The 12,220-nt window shown below is 41.4% G+C and overlaps 1 protein-coding gene across 1 annotated transcript in view; it reads left to right on the forward strand.

Moving 5' to 3' along the window:
- The first annotated feature begins 2,585 nt into the window (after positions 1-2,585).
- Positions 2,586-12,220, forward strand: part of LOC113961317 (phosphoglucomutase-like protein 5) — a 34,666-nt gene continuing 25,031 nt past the window's right edge. The window contains exons 1-2 of the mRNA XM_027671591.1: positions 2,586-2,780; positions 3,000-3,295. Of these exons, the coding sequence (XP_027527392.1) occupies positions 2,586-2,780; positions 3,000-3,295 (491 nt within the window). The remainder of the gene's footprint in view (positions 2,781-2,999; positions 3,296-12,220) is intronic.

Genomic DNA, 12,220 nt, shown 5'->3' on the forward strand with positions numbered 1-12,220 from the left:
GGTATATTCTGCAAGGCACGATTCTTTCTGCGTTGTCTTTTCTCCTCAAGGGTGATCCTGCGTGCTTTCTCAAAAGCATCAGCAGCATTATAAATGGTGTGTCTCCAGGCCTCCCGATTAGAGGCCAGAGTGGACCAGTTATGGTGATCAATATGCCCGAGGCTGAGTTGTTGCTTCAGGGAGTCCTTGTATCTTTTCTTCGGCGCTCCTCTCTTGCGGCAGCCGGGGGCAAGTTCACCATAGAGCAGGATCTTAGGGAGGCGGTGGTCCTTCATCCTAGAGACGTGCCCTGCCCAACGCAGCTGCGTTCTCAGTAACATGGCCTCAATACTTGTAATTGCTGCCTGTTCGAGAACAGATGTATTGGTCACATAGTCTGACCAGTGGATGTTAAGGATTGTACGGAGGGAGCGTTGATGGAAGCGTTCTAGGAGACGCAGGTGGTGGCGGTAGATGACCCATGATTCGGAACCATATAAAAGAGTAGACAGCACAATGGCTCTGTAAACACTGATCTTGGTACTTTTCTTCAAGTGTTTATTACGCCATACTCTTTTATGGAGTTTTCCAAAAGCACTAATTGCCTTCGCTAACCTATCGTCTATCTCCCCATCAATCTTACCATCCGAGGAGATGAGGCTGCCTAGGTAATTAAACTGTTGGACTGAATTGAGTTCTGATTGGCCGATGGTGATGTGGGGATGATGGAAGACTTCCTGAGGTGCAGGCTGATGGAGAACTTCTGTCTTCTTTAAGCTGACAAAGGCTAAAGTACAGTGCCCATAAAAAGTACCCTTGCACCTCCTGCCCGTAGTGGACAGGATTATCACATTAGTTTTGAAGACAAAGGCAGACTCAGCAAGGAGCCATGCTAGCTATTTTTACTTTGCCCACTTACTCCCTGAAGAGCAGGGAGGAGGCAGTAGCATTCTGCAGCCCTTTCTCAGAGATGTGAATCAGAGCTGTGCTGCAGCTATTGGGCTACTTACAAATGCATTTCAGTTCTGCACTGCTCCCCTGGCACTGTAGCTGGCTATGGAATTAGGCACATGAATTTACTTTTACCCCCTGCGATCGGTTGAATCAGAAAGTTGTCTGTTGGGACTGAGATACAAATTAGTTTTCCATTATTTTGTAAATGTATCAAGTACTTTTAAAAGTGCTGCCTTTTTGATTTGTTGCACAAGTTGCTCTTAACATTTGACTGAGGTATTACAGAGCCTGTGTAGGAAAACTTGGTATGAAATACGGCACTGTGTGTTCACACCATGACCTGCAGGTGACAACAAGGAATATGATTGACTGCAGTGCCTCTCTGTGGATGTTTGGGAGCCAAAGTTCCCTGGTGAGTGTTCTAATCACCCTTGTGATGGTGCAAGCCTTTTCAAGTCTGCTCCCAAGGGAGACAGATAAAGTCCGATGAACTTGAACTACGCAAAGGGAAATACTAAGTTTTAAATTTGTTGGTTTAGAGATTTAAAGCCAAGCAGCTGGTATTCTGCACAGTAGTCCTTGAGTATGGTGGTCATTGTGCTGAACATCGATGTGTTCCATGTAGCTGTTTGTAGTATGTATGTATGTTTGCTTTGTATTACAAGACACAAGCAAGATAGATTGTGTTTATGGGATTTATTAGAGAAACCAACAAAAGGAGAAGCATTACTGGACCTGGACCAGTGCAAATGAACTCATTAGAGAGGTTAAGATTGGAAGCAGCCTAGGCTGTAGCAACCGTGCCTGGGTTGAGTTAATGATCCTGAGGAGCACGGGCCTGGCAAGGAGCAAAGTCTGGACCCTGAATTCTAGAAGAACAAGCTTCCAGCTGTTCTGTGGATGTGATCCATTGGGAAACTGTCCTTAGGGACAGAGGAGCAGACCAGAGCTGGCAACTCTTAAGACCAGTTTTCTTAGCACACAAGGGGTTTCCATCCCAGTGTTTAGGAAATCAAGCAGTGCAGGACAGAAACTGGCATGGCTGAGCAAGGATCTGCTCCTCAAACTAGGGAATAAGAAAGGAGCGCACAGCCAGTGGAGCAGGGACAGGTGACCTGGGAAGAGTACAGAGATATAGTTTGGGTGTGTAGGGATGGGTCAGGGAAGCTAAGGCACAGATGGAATGGGACTTGGCAAAGGATCTGAAGAATAACAAGAAAGGATCCTATAAGAACATAGATCAGAAAAGAAAGACCAAGGAGAGTGTTCCCAGCTTGATAAATGAGAAGGGAGAACTGGTGAAAACAGATATGGAGAAGTCTGAGGTGGTCAATGAGTTTTCACCTTAAGTCTTCACTGGCAGTCGGGCTTCCCACATTTCTCAAGTCCCTGAATATCTAAGTGGGGGTTGCAGGAGTGAAGTTTCTGCCACTGTCAACAAAGAGCAAATGTGAGACTACTTGATGAAGCTAAATAGGCACAAGTTTATGGGATCTGATAAGATGCATCCCAGGGTCTGGAGGGAATCGGCTGATGTTGTTGCCAAGCCACTCTCCATCATACTTAAAAGGTCATGGTGGTTAGACAAAGTCCCTGGTGACTGGAAAAAGGGAAGCATCAGTCCTATTTTTAAAAAATAGAGAAAGGAAGACATGGGGAGCTACAGACCGATGAACCTCACCTCTGTGCCTGGGAAGATCATGGAGCAGAAGCTCATGGAAGCAATGCTAAGGCACACGCAAGACAAGGCGACAATCCAAGGCAGCCAGCATGGCTTTACTAAGGACAGATTGTGCCTGACCGGTCTGATGGCCTTGTATGATGGAGTGACTACAATGGCTGACAAGGTAAGACCAACAAAGGAAGACCATCAGATGTCATTTATCTAGTTTTCTGTAATGCCTCTGACATGGTCCCACATGGCGTCTTATCTCCAAATTGAAGGCGATGGATTTGATGGATGGACTATTCAGTGGATAAGGAATTGGCTGGATAGATGCAGCCAAAGAGTTGTGGTCAATGACTTTATGTCTGGGTGGGGGCTGGTGATGGGTGCTGTCCCTCAGGGCTCTGCCTGGGGACAAATGCTCTTCAATATCTTTACCAATGACATTGACAGTGAGGTAGAGTGCACCCTCAGAAGGTTTGCAGATGACTTGAAGTTGAGTGGTGCAATTGACACAACAGAAGGAAGGGGTATTATCAAGGGGGATGTGGACAAGCTTGAGAAGTGGGCCCATGAGAGCCCCATGAGATTCCACAAGTCCAAGTGCAAGGTGCTGCGCCTGGGTCAGAGCAATCCCAGACATGAGTACACACTGAGAGAAGAACTCATTGAGAGCAACCCTGTGGACAGGAACTTGTGAGTTCTTGTGGATGAAAAGCTGGACATGAGCTGGCAATGGGTCCTCACAGCCCAGAAAACCGACCACATTCTGGTCTGCATCAAATGATGGGTGGCCAGCAGGTCGAGGGAGGTGATTCTCACCCTCTGCTCTGCCCTGGTGAGATCCCACCTGAAGTACTGCATCCAGCTCTGGTGCCCTCAGCACCAGAAAGATGTGGACCCATTGGAATGGGTCCAGAGGAGGGCCACGAAGATGATTAGAAGGCTGAAGCACCTCTCCTATGAAGTTAGGCTGAGAGACCTGGAGTTGTTCAGCCTGGAGAAGAAAAGGCTGCGGGGAGACCTCATTGCAGCCTTCCAGTACTTAAGAGCTCTTATAAAAAGAGTGAGAGCAGCTTTTGACATGGACAGATAGTGACAGGACAAAGGTGAATGGTTTTAAACTGAAATACAAGATGTTTAGAATAGATATTAGGAGGAGATTCTTTAGTGTGAGGGTAGTGAGGCACTGAAACAGGTTGCCCAGAGAAGTTGTGGATGCCCCATACCTAGAAGTGTTCAAGGCCATTGGATGGGGCTTGGAGAAGTGTGATCCGGTGGGTGGCATCCTTGCCTATGGCAGGACTGCTGGAACAAGATGATCTTTAAGGTCGCTTCCAACCCAACCCAACCTATCCTGTGATTCTGTGACTCTGTGATTCTGTGACTTTGGCTTTCTGCTAAAGTAATTTTTAGTTTTTCCTGTTGAAAGATTTCAAACATACAGAAAGGCCAGTGTGAGACTGAGCAGCAGGAGACAATATTGGATCAGTTAGTTGGCACCGCAGTTACGTTACTTGAGTGCCATGAGACTCCATTGATAGGAAGTCAATTCAAAGTCCTGATTAGAATCTAATGATGATTTCCACAATTATTATTAATGCATAACTGTCCTCAGAACTATTGTCATCCAAAAAAATCCACCTGAAGTTACCAGTTTTCAGGACAGAAACTACTCTTGAACACCAGAGCTTGATTCAGCATACCTTCAGTCCAACTGTGTAAGTACTTTAGTTAAAGCATTGCAGGGGTTGGGAGGAAGCAAAACAAAAAAAAAGCTAAATTTTTTTGATCCTTTATAGTTAAATTGCCTTCAGATGCTTTTTTAAAATTGATTTCTGTTACTGTGATTGTTCTTTGTGAGATGTAGCATACTAGAAAGCAAAAAGTAAAGGCACTTGTTTACTGCCTATTTTTTTCTGCCTTATGCTCCTGACAGCCTCTCTGCCAAACATGACGGCTTACATCTTATCTTAGTGGTGTGTCCTGGTTATCTGTGTTGTGTGCAAGGGTTTAGCATTCCACTGCTTTTTTACTTAGTAAATTAAAGACCGGGAAGGAGTAACACTATAATACTTGACCATATATGGGAGGTGGCTGTTTTAGCTCTGCTCCTTGCACAATATGCAGTTGAAGCCCTTTTAAGGGAAGGTGGTGCAGACAGAGTGAAAACATCCAGAAGCAGAACATCCATTTCACATTATACTTAGTGCCAGTGCTGGTGCTGTCATTGCTACTGCTGTGAATTTCTCAGTCTATTGGAGTTGCACAGATAAAAAGGGGAGACTTACAGATGGGATTGAAAATAGATGTTATAACCATTTAGTTCATGACTCTTGCATCTTGAGAAATAATAAGAATGAAGAGAGAACTGACCAAAGGTGAGCTGAATTAGACTTCAGAAATTGAAAAATGAAGTGGCAAAGAGCTCTCAGGCATCAGGAAGAAGAAATCACAGAAGAACAACTGGAGACATCGTGCAGGGAGAGTGGGCTAGGTACTTGGTGACTAAAAGGGCAATTAATATGGTGTCAATAAAATTAAATTTTTTTTTAATTTTTTTTTTTTTTGCAAATGAAATCTGAATGTTGAAGAGGGTACTCCAAAAGAATGAGCCCATTAAAGTTTGCATCTGGTTGCAAGTACACTGAAGGCAAAGTCTATATTATATAGTTAGAAAACAGCCCAAACAGATTTTTATTAAAGGGATGGAAAAATAAGGTAGGCAAACATTATCAGTTGTGTCGATCTCAGAAGTATCCAGAGTGTTAGAAAAAAAATTCAAGCAATTCAGGCAGTAAAATGTTAGATACAAAGATTTGTATGCTAAGGTTAGACTGTGTGAAGACTTATTTTTGGCTAGAGAAATTATTTTCTTGATAAATCAGATGTGGATCCTTACTTGAGATACCTTTAATTCTTTTCCTGAAGAAAGACTACAGAAGAGGAAAGCAAAACAAGTTTTCTTAATTTCAGTCAAATCATAGTCTTGTCTTTGAAATAAAATATTCAGACCTTAAATCAAATGAGGCTTTTATCAGCTGGAGATTAGATAACACAGGCTACTTCAGTGGCTAAGGAGAGATTTAGAAAACCCAGCGGGAAACCTTTTTTTTCTATAGCCTTAGTAACTCTGAAAGAAACCATTATAGAGGTTTGATCTCTCATCAGGTGCTGCTGCCACACACTGCCCTTCAGTCTCTCTCACTGCCCTCGTGTCTGTCCCACAAATTCCTTCAATTCCTTATTATTAGGGCCTGACAGTGCTTACCCTTCTGCAGAGTAAGGCTTGCTGGTCTCTAAGTTACAGCACCTTGTCTTCCTTAGTGCTGGCATCACAGAGAGGAGTAGGATTGAAAATAATTGTGTCCACAGAACACCAGTCTCTGTTTTGAAGCCTGTTCACCCAGGTGTCTCTGAGCATCTTCCACATGTCAGCTGATATCTACAGGTGGTGGAAAGTAGGAGACAAGGGCATGCTGCAGTTTACCCTAAACAGTTTATCCCAGTTTACACTGGCATTTCACCTGCAATGCAAAGCTCTAGCCAGTCATTTGCATCATGAGGCCTGTCAAAGAAAGCCCTTCTCCCAGTGTTGTGACCTTTATCTTTGTAGTGAATAGGCATCACAAATTTGGCAGGATAATTTTGTTTGATTGACGGATCTATTCTTGGAGTTTCACTGGGCACAAGAAAGTCAGCTTGCCACAGGCCATTTATTATATCTGAATGACTTGTATTCATCAGGAGGTTTTTGTGGCATTATATAGATTAGCTTGGAGAAAACTTCCCTCTGACTTCTGTTAATGTAAGTCAGGGTAATTCTGCTGATTTCAGAGATATTTTGCTAGTGCAAAGCCACGATGTCTGGGAGATACTCTCAAGGATCACTTTGCTTTATTAGCCCACCTGTAAAAAATAGTCTGTTGTCTCTATTGAAAACTGAAAGAAAGGTATCACAAGGATATTCCTTTAACACTTGTAAATAAAAGAACATTTTTTTAATCGAAAGGTATCTTTTTACACAGCTTAAGCAGGCTAGTATTTTTTCTGTAATTCAAAGGAAAATAATGTGGACTATCAAGAGTCCTATACCCTCTATTTTCCTAGTTAGGTGACATGTAGGTGGCTATGAAGTATAAGGAAGAAGACTTGGGATATTCAGATGTGCAGCTGTACAATTAGTAGTTCAGTTGCCTGATGCAGAAGTGATAATATTAGAACTAATCTTAATTTTTTTTTAATCTGTCAGCAAATTTGTAAAAATCCTGATCTTTATTATGAAGGCTGTAATTAATGTTCATTATTACCTTAATTATCAACTGGCAAGCTCATGCTTAGGTAAGACTTATTGTAGAGTTCAAGAATTGGCTTAACATTTCTGTTTTGGTACTAAACTCTCCAATAATTCTGTTTTCTAGGGATGAAAGTGCTTCTCATGGTTGCATTGTATGCATTCTCCTCAAGTTTGAATGAAAAGAGGGCAGTCTGTACAGGTAGTGTGGGACTAGCTCTTCAAAATAAAAATGACAGTGAAACTGTACAGTAGGAGAGTAAATTTAACTATATAACAGTACAAGAATTTTTATTCTTATTTTAACTCATTTTATCTCCGCATTTAAAAGCATCTGCTCCTGCTTTTTTTAATGTCACAAAATATAGTTTTAAATAATGTGTGTAATTGCAAAAAGTACAGTTCACTGTTCTTTGATTTATCTTTTTCTCTTTCATTAGTATTTCAGAATACTGGGAACATAAATGCCCTTAGCTCTGATATGGTCAGAATAACTAAGGTATTTTCAGTTTAGTTTCAAGTGTAAATACTCTGTTTCCTAGTCTAGCAAGAGCTAATTAGTGCTACACACAAACTGAAGAATCTTTATTGTGTAATCTCACTGATGTAGTGAGCACTTACACTGAAAGAAGGTAATCAAGAAGACTGTTTGAAGTCAGTCCCATTAAATGTCCAAGATGACAAGAACCAGAATGTCTGTGGTCATTTGTATTCTTTCTGCATAGTTCATACTCATGGAACACATAAACACAGGTATATCAACTGTGTGGTTAGACATAAATGGAATGCCTTTACTTAAAACAAGGAAAATGAACCTATTCATAGGGCATATTTTTACCCAGTTTTTATTTTAAATTGTTCTGGAACTATATTCCATCTATCAAGTCAGGCCTTTTGACAGCTAATACCTACACCCCAACAACTCAGAGCCTGTGGTTTTGCCCTTACAGGTACACTACTGCATCAGTATCTTATACGTATATCCTTATACGAATATAAGGACATACAAAGTTTACACTGTTGAGTGAGACCTCTGCAAGATATAAACCCTTTGCAGTACTAGTTCCAAACTAACTTTCTGAGAGAAGTAGTATTTTGTCTCATAAAGTGATCTCATATAGACAAAACTCTTTTCCTTAACCACCTGATTTTCCATTTCTGATTCCCCAAATTTAGGGATTCCAGTGAAAGCTGGAAAGAGAAGAGAAACTTGAAAAGCTTATGTACATAGTCTTGTTTGAACTGTCCTATGAAGGTACATTGCTAAAAACATCACAGAATGTAATTAATGGATCTGTGATTTGTTATAGATGAAAATGCTTACTGTGACTTCTAAGCAGTTGTTCTTGCAGAATTACAAGTTCCTGAAACCCTCATCCTAAGCATTTTTTTGCCTAACATCTATCAAGCTTGTCATGAAGCCATATGCTGCATTAAATAGTGCTGGAAACTTCCAGTGTTACATAGAAACTAATTTCCAAATTTTGGTCCACAGGGATTCTACCAGTCTCAGCTGGAACTTCTTTAAACAAAAACCTGGCTTTTGTGACTGAAAGCTCTGATTTAGTCATTTTGTCTACAAAAAAGCAGATTGGTTAAGTAAAAAAAAAAGTTTTAGTAAATGAAGGTTATATGTATTTTTTTAATTTCTCTCCACTGAAGTAATACCAGTCACATTTTTTGTTTAGAAAGATGTAGATGTAGGAACATTAAAAAAAAACTCTCCCCTTTCCTGTATCTTATCTCTGTTTTCCCTGGCTTTGAAGATCTCGTAATTTCACAGTCACATATTAGTTTCCTTACTCTGAGGGTGTTTTCCTGTATTTTATGTGATTATTTGTTTGATCTGATGCAACACATTATTTCTCTGAGTCTGCAGCTTTGAGAATTTTTGCATCTTCCTGTGGGAACCCTTCTCATGTTTTCTGGGTGGTCATAGGTTGCATAAAGTCACATTCTGCACTTATTGAGACTTCCAGTGATGATTCTTTATTTCAATAATGTCAATAAAAAAGAAGCATGCCAACAGAAACAACATTTGTATTTTCAGTGCTAGCCTAGTGTGTAGAAATCTTTGAAAAGTGCTACAACCTCTGGAAGTTTTTTGGTGCTTACTGGTCAGAGTAAGTTCATTCTAGGCTGTTTATCCTCAGACCAGAGGAATACAGAAAAGTGAAAGGGAAATGATTTCCTTCTCCAAAAACAGTACCGGGATGTGGGAACATTTCTGCAAGCAAACATACTCCTACTGTATTGTTAGAGTACCTCGAGAGAACTGGTTTTGTTCTTCCAGCATGTTAGCTATTGTTTTCTGGTTTATTGTTTTCTATTTTTTGGCAGTACAGTCCTGTTTCCAGCCTGCAGTTACTGTCATACAGGCATTAAATCCTTTTATGTTCTTGATTTTTTTACAGAGCCAGACAAAAACCTATTCTGCTGCACACTGTGAAAACTCCCTTATGCAGCAGCATTTCTAAGGGTCAATAATGTATATAGTGCTGTATAAACACAAGGAGGTATACACCTACCTCTACCTCTAAACCACACATATGAAAGCTCAGTTTAGGATTAACCATTTTGATAAAACTTTTTTCTTCATGTACATCTTCAGCTCTTTTCAAATAAATGTCAGCAATGGTTACTCTGTCTCATTTAAAAATCACTCTTTTTAGATGTAATATGTAAGTACAAAAATTAACACCTAGGCTGAATAGGAGGAAACATAGATAGCAATGGATATTTCTTACATAAAAGAAATGTTTATTGAGGACTTAATATCAGTGTTGGTTAACAATGTGAAGATTTCGGAGACAGTACATAAGGGCTGAACTGTCATGTCGCCACTTACCATGGTGAATGGGACTAAGTCCAGTTAGTGACCGGTCACTAATGGTGTTCCCCAGGACTCAGGACTGGGGCTGATCCTGTTTTAACATCTTTATCAATGATTTGGATAAGGGGATTGAGTGCACCCTCAGTAAGTTCACAGATGACACCAAGTCAGGCAGGGGTGCTGAACTGCTGGAGGATAGAAAGAGTTTGCAGATGTGTCTGGACAGGCTGGATCGATAAGCTGAGGACAATTGCATGAGATTCAATAAAGTGAAATACTACGTCCTACACTTGGGTCACAACAACCCCAGGCAGCATTACAGGCTGGGGAAGAGTGGCTGGAAAGCTGCCTGGTGGAAAAGGCCCTGGAGGTGCTGGTTGACAGCAGCTGTACGTGATCCACCAGTGTGCCCAGGTGGCCAAGGAGGCCAATGTCATCCTGGCCTGTATCAGCAATAGTGTGGCCAGCAGGACCAGGGAAGGGATTGTCCCCCTGTACTCAGCACTGGTGAGGCCCCGCCTTGAATCCTGTGTTCAGTTCTGGGCTTCTCACTACAAGAAAGACATGGAGGTGCTGGAGTAAATCTGGAGAAGGGCAATGGATCTGGTGAAGGGTCTGGAGCACAAGGCATATGAGGAGTGGCTGAAGGACCTGGGGTTATTTAACGTGGAGAAAAGGAAGCTGAGGGGAACCTTACTGCTTTCTACAACTACCTGAAAAGAGGCTACTGTGAGGCAAAGGTTGGTCTCTCCTTCCATGTCTCAAGTGAAAGGACAAGAAGAAATGGCCTTATGTTTTGTGAGGGAAGGTTCAGATTGGATATTGGAATGGTTTTTTTCACTGAAAGAATGGTTAGACATTGGAATAAATTGCTGATGGAGGTGGTGGAGTAACCATCTCTGGAAACGTTGAAGAGGCCTCTGGAAGCGGCACTTGGGATATGGTTTAGGGGTGATTATGGTTATTCTAGGTTGATGTTTAGTCTAGATGATCTTTGAGGTCTCTTACAACCTTGATGATTCTGTGATTCTGTCATTTAGGTAGGTTTTGAAGGGGTTAGTGCTGGCATATTTGGACAGTTCATCCCATCTACTTTTTGTGCCTAATTTAAGACAGAGTGCTGTACTGTCAGAAAACAGGTATCTCTCTGTTGGTCAGAGTGATGACTGCTTTCACCTTGATGCCTGCTCAGGTGGTGCTTAGAAAAAATCCAGGAGCCGTTAGTTGGGGTGAGATAAGAAAGGGTTTAATTGTGCCAAGGCAATAGATGGTAAACGACGCGCGCGTGCTGGGCTGTGCCCGAGATGTTACATTTATAACAATATCTGGCCAATCCCAAGTGTGTCCACCCTATAACTTTTGGCCTGGTCCACCCCCTGGCCCACCTCCTGGAATTGGGTCGGGGGGCTTTTTGGGACCCCCTCTTCATCATCCTTCATCATCTTCGGGGTACAGAGAGCAGAGTCACCCAGTTCCTTGACTCTGTCCTGCGGTTTAGGCCAAGATACAAGTGTTCCCCAAACAAGACAGGCTTGCCTTGACTAAGAGACTGAACATTTTTTACTGGATACGGGAATAGGGTTGACATGGGGGGTATGGAATGGGGTGAGAGGATTAAGGAATATATAAACTAAGGGGTGCTAGGGGAGGAGGGAGAAAGGGGTTTGTTTCTAAAATCTACTTCTATTACCTATAAAACTTATAAGGCTTACAAAATTAGAAAAATAAAAAAACATTAGGGGGCTTAAGGCATCAACCTTGATATGTAACTTCTAGGTGGATTGTATTAAGTGCGTTGAATCCAGCTTTGATTGATCTGCTTTGCCTGGGCTTGACTGCGATTAAAATTATGTAAATTTTCTTGCTTCAAAAAATGTTTGTTAGGTATGAATGTTGGAGCAATCATAAGGTCTTTTTTAGTTAGTCAGATTGCTTCACTGTATCTCAATTCTTATTTTTCGTATTATAAAACAGTTGGTCCTGAAAATCCTAGGCACACAATGAAAAACAGCAAATATCATTAGAAACAAGAAGATTGGTAATATTCATTCTGCATAAGTCCCATCTTGGTGGTGAATTCTTTAGGGTTGTTGAGTGGGTTTTCTTTCTTTCTTGTTTTTTAGTCCAATAAGGGATTTTTTCATCATATCTTATAATATGAATAGTTACCAGTTAACAACCTGGGGAAGAGAACACACATCCAGATTATATGGTGGTTAATTTTGGTCCTTGAAAGTACTGGCACGTCACCCAGATAGTGAAAGGGCCCATCTTGTGTGTCAGAGGAGACAGGGAAAATAAGGGAACAGTTCCTGTTCAGATTCAATCTGAGACTGGGAAAGGTTTTTAAAGGGCATTCTGTATCATGGAAACATCCCTGTATTGTCTTGGGCTTTGAACACATTAACAAGTACAAGTCTTTGAAGCATATTGACTTTGACCACCTGTATTTTGTAAAGGAAGGTACTTCAATATGGTACTTTAACTTTCATTA

Source organism: Neopelma chrysocephalum, unplaced genomic scaffold, assembly GCF_003984885.1.
Source record: "Neopelma chrysocephalum unplaced genomic scaffold, ASM398488v2 Primary Assembly neopelma1_97102, whole genome shotgun sequence".
Classification (NCBI taxonomy): domain Eukaryota; kingdom Metazoa; phylum Chordata; class Aves; order Passeriformes; family Pipridae; genus Neopelma; species Neopelma chrysocephalum.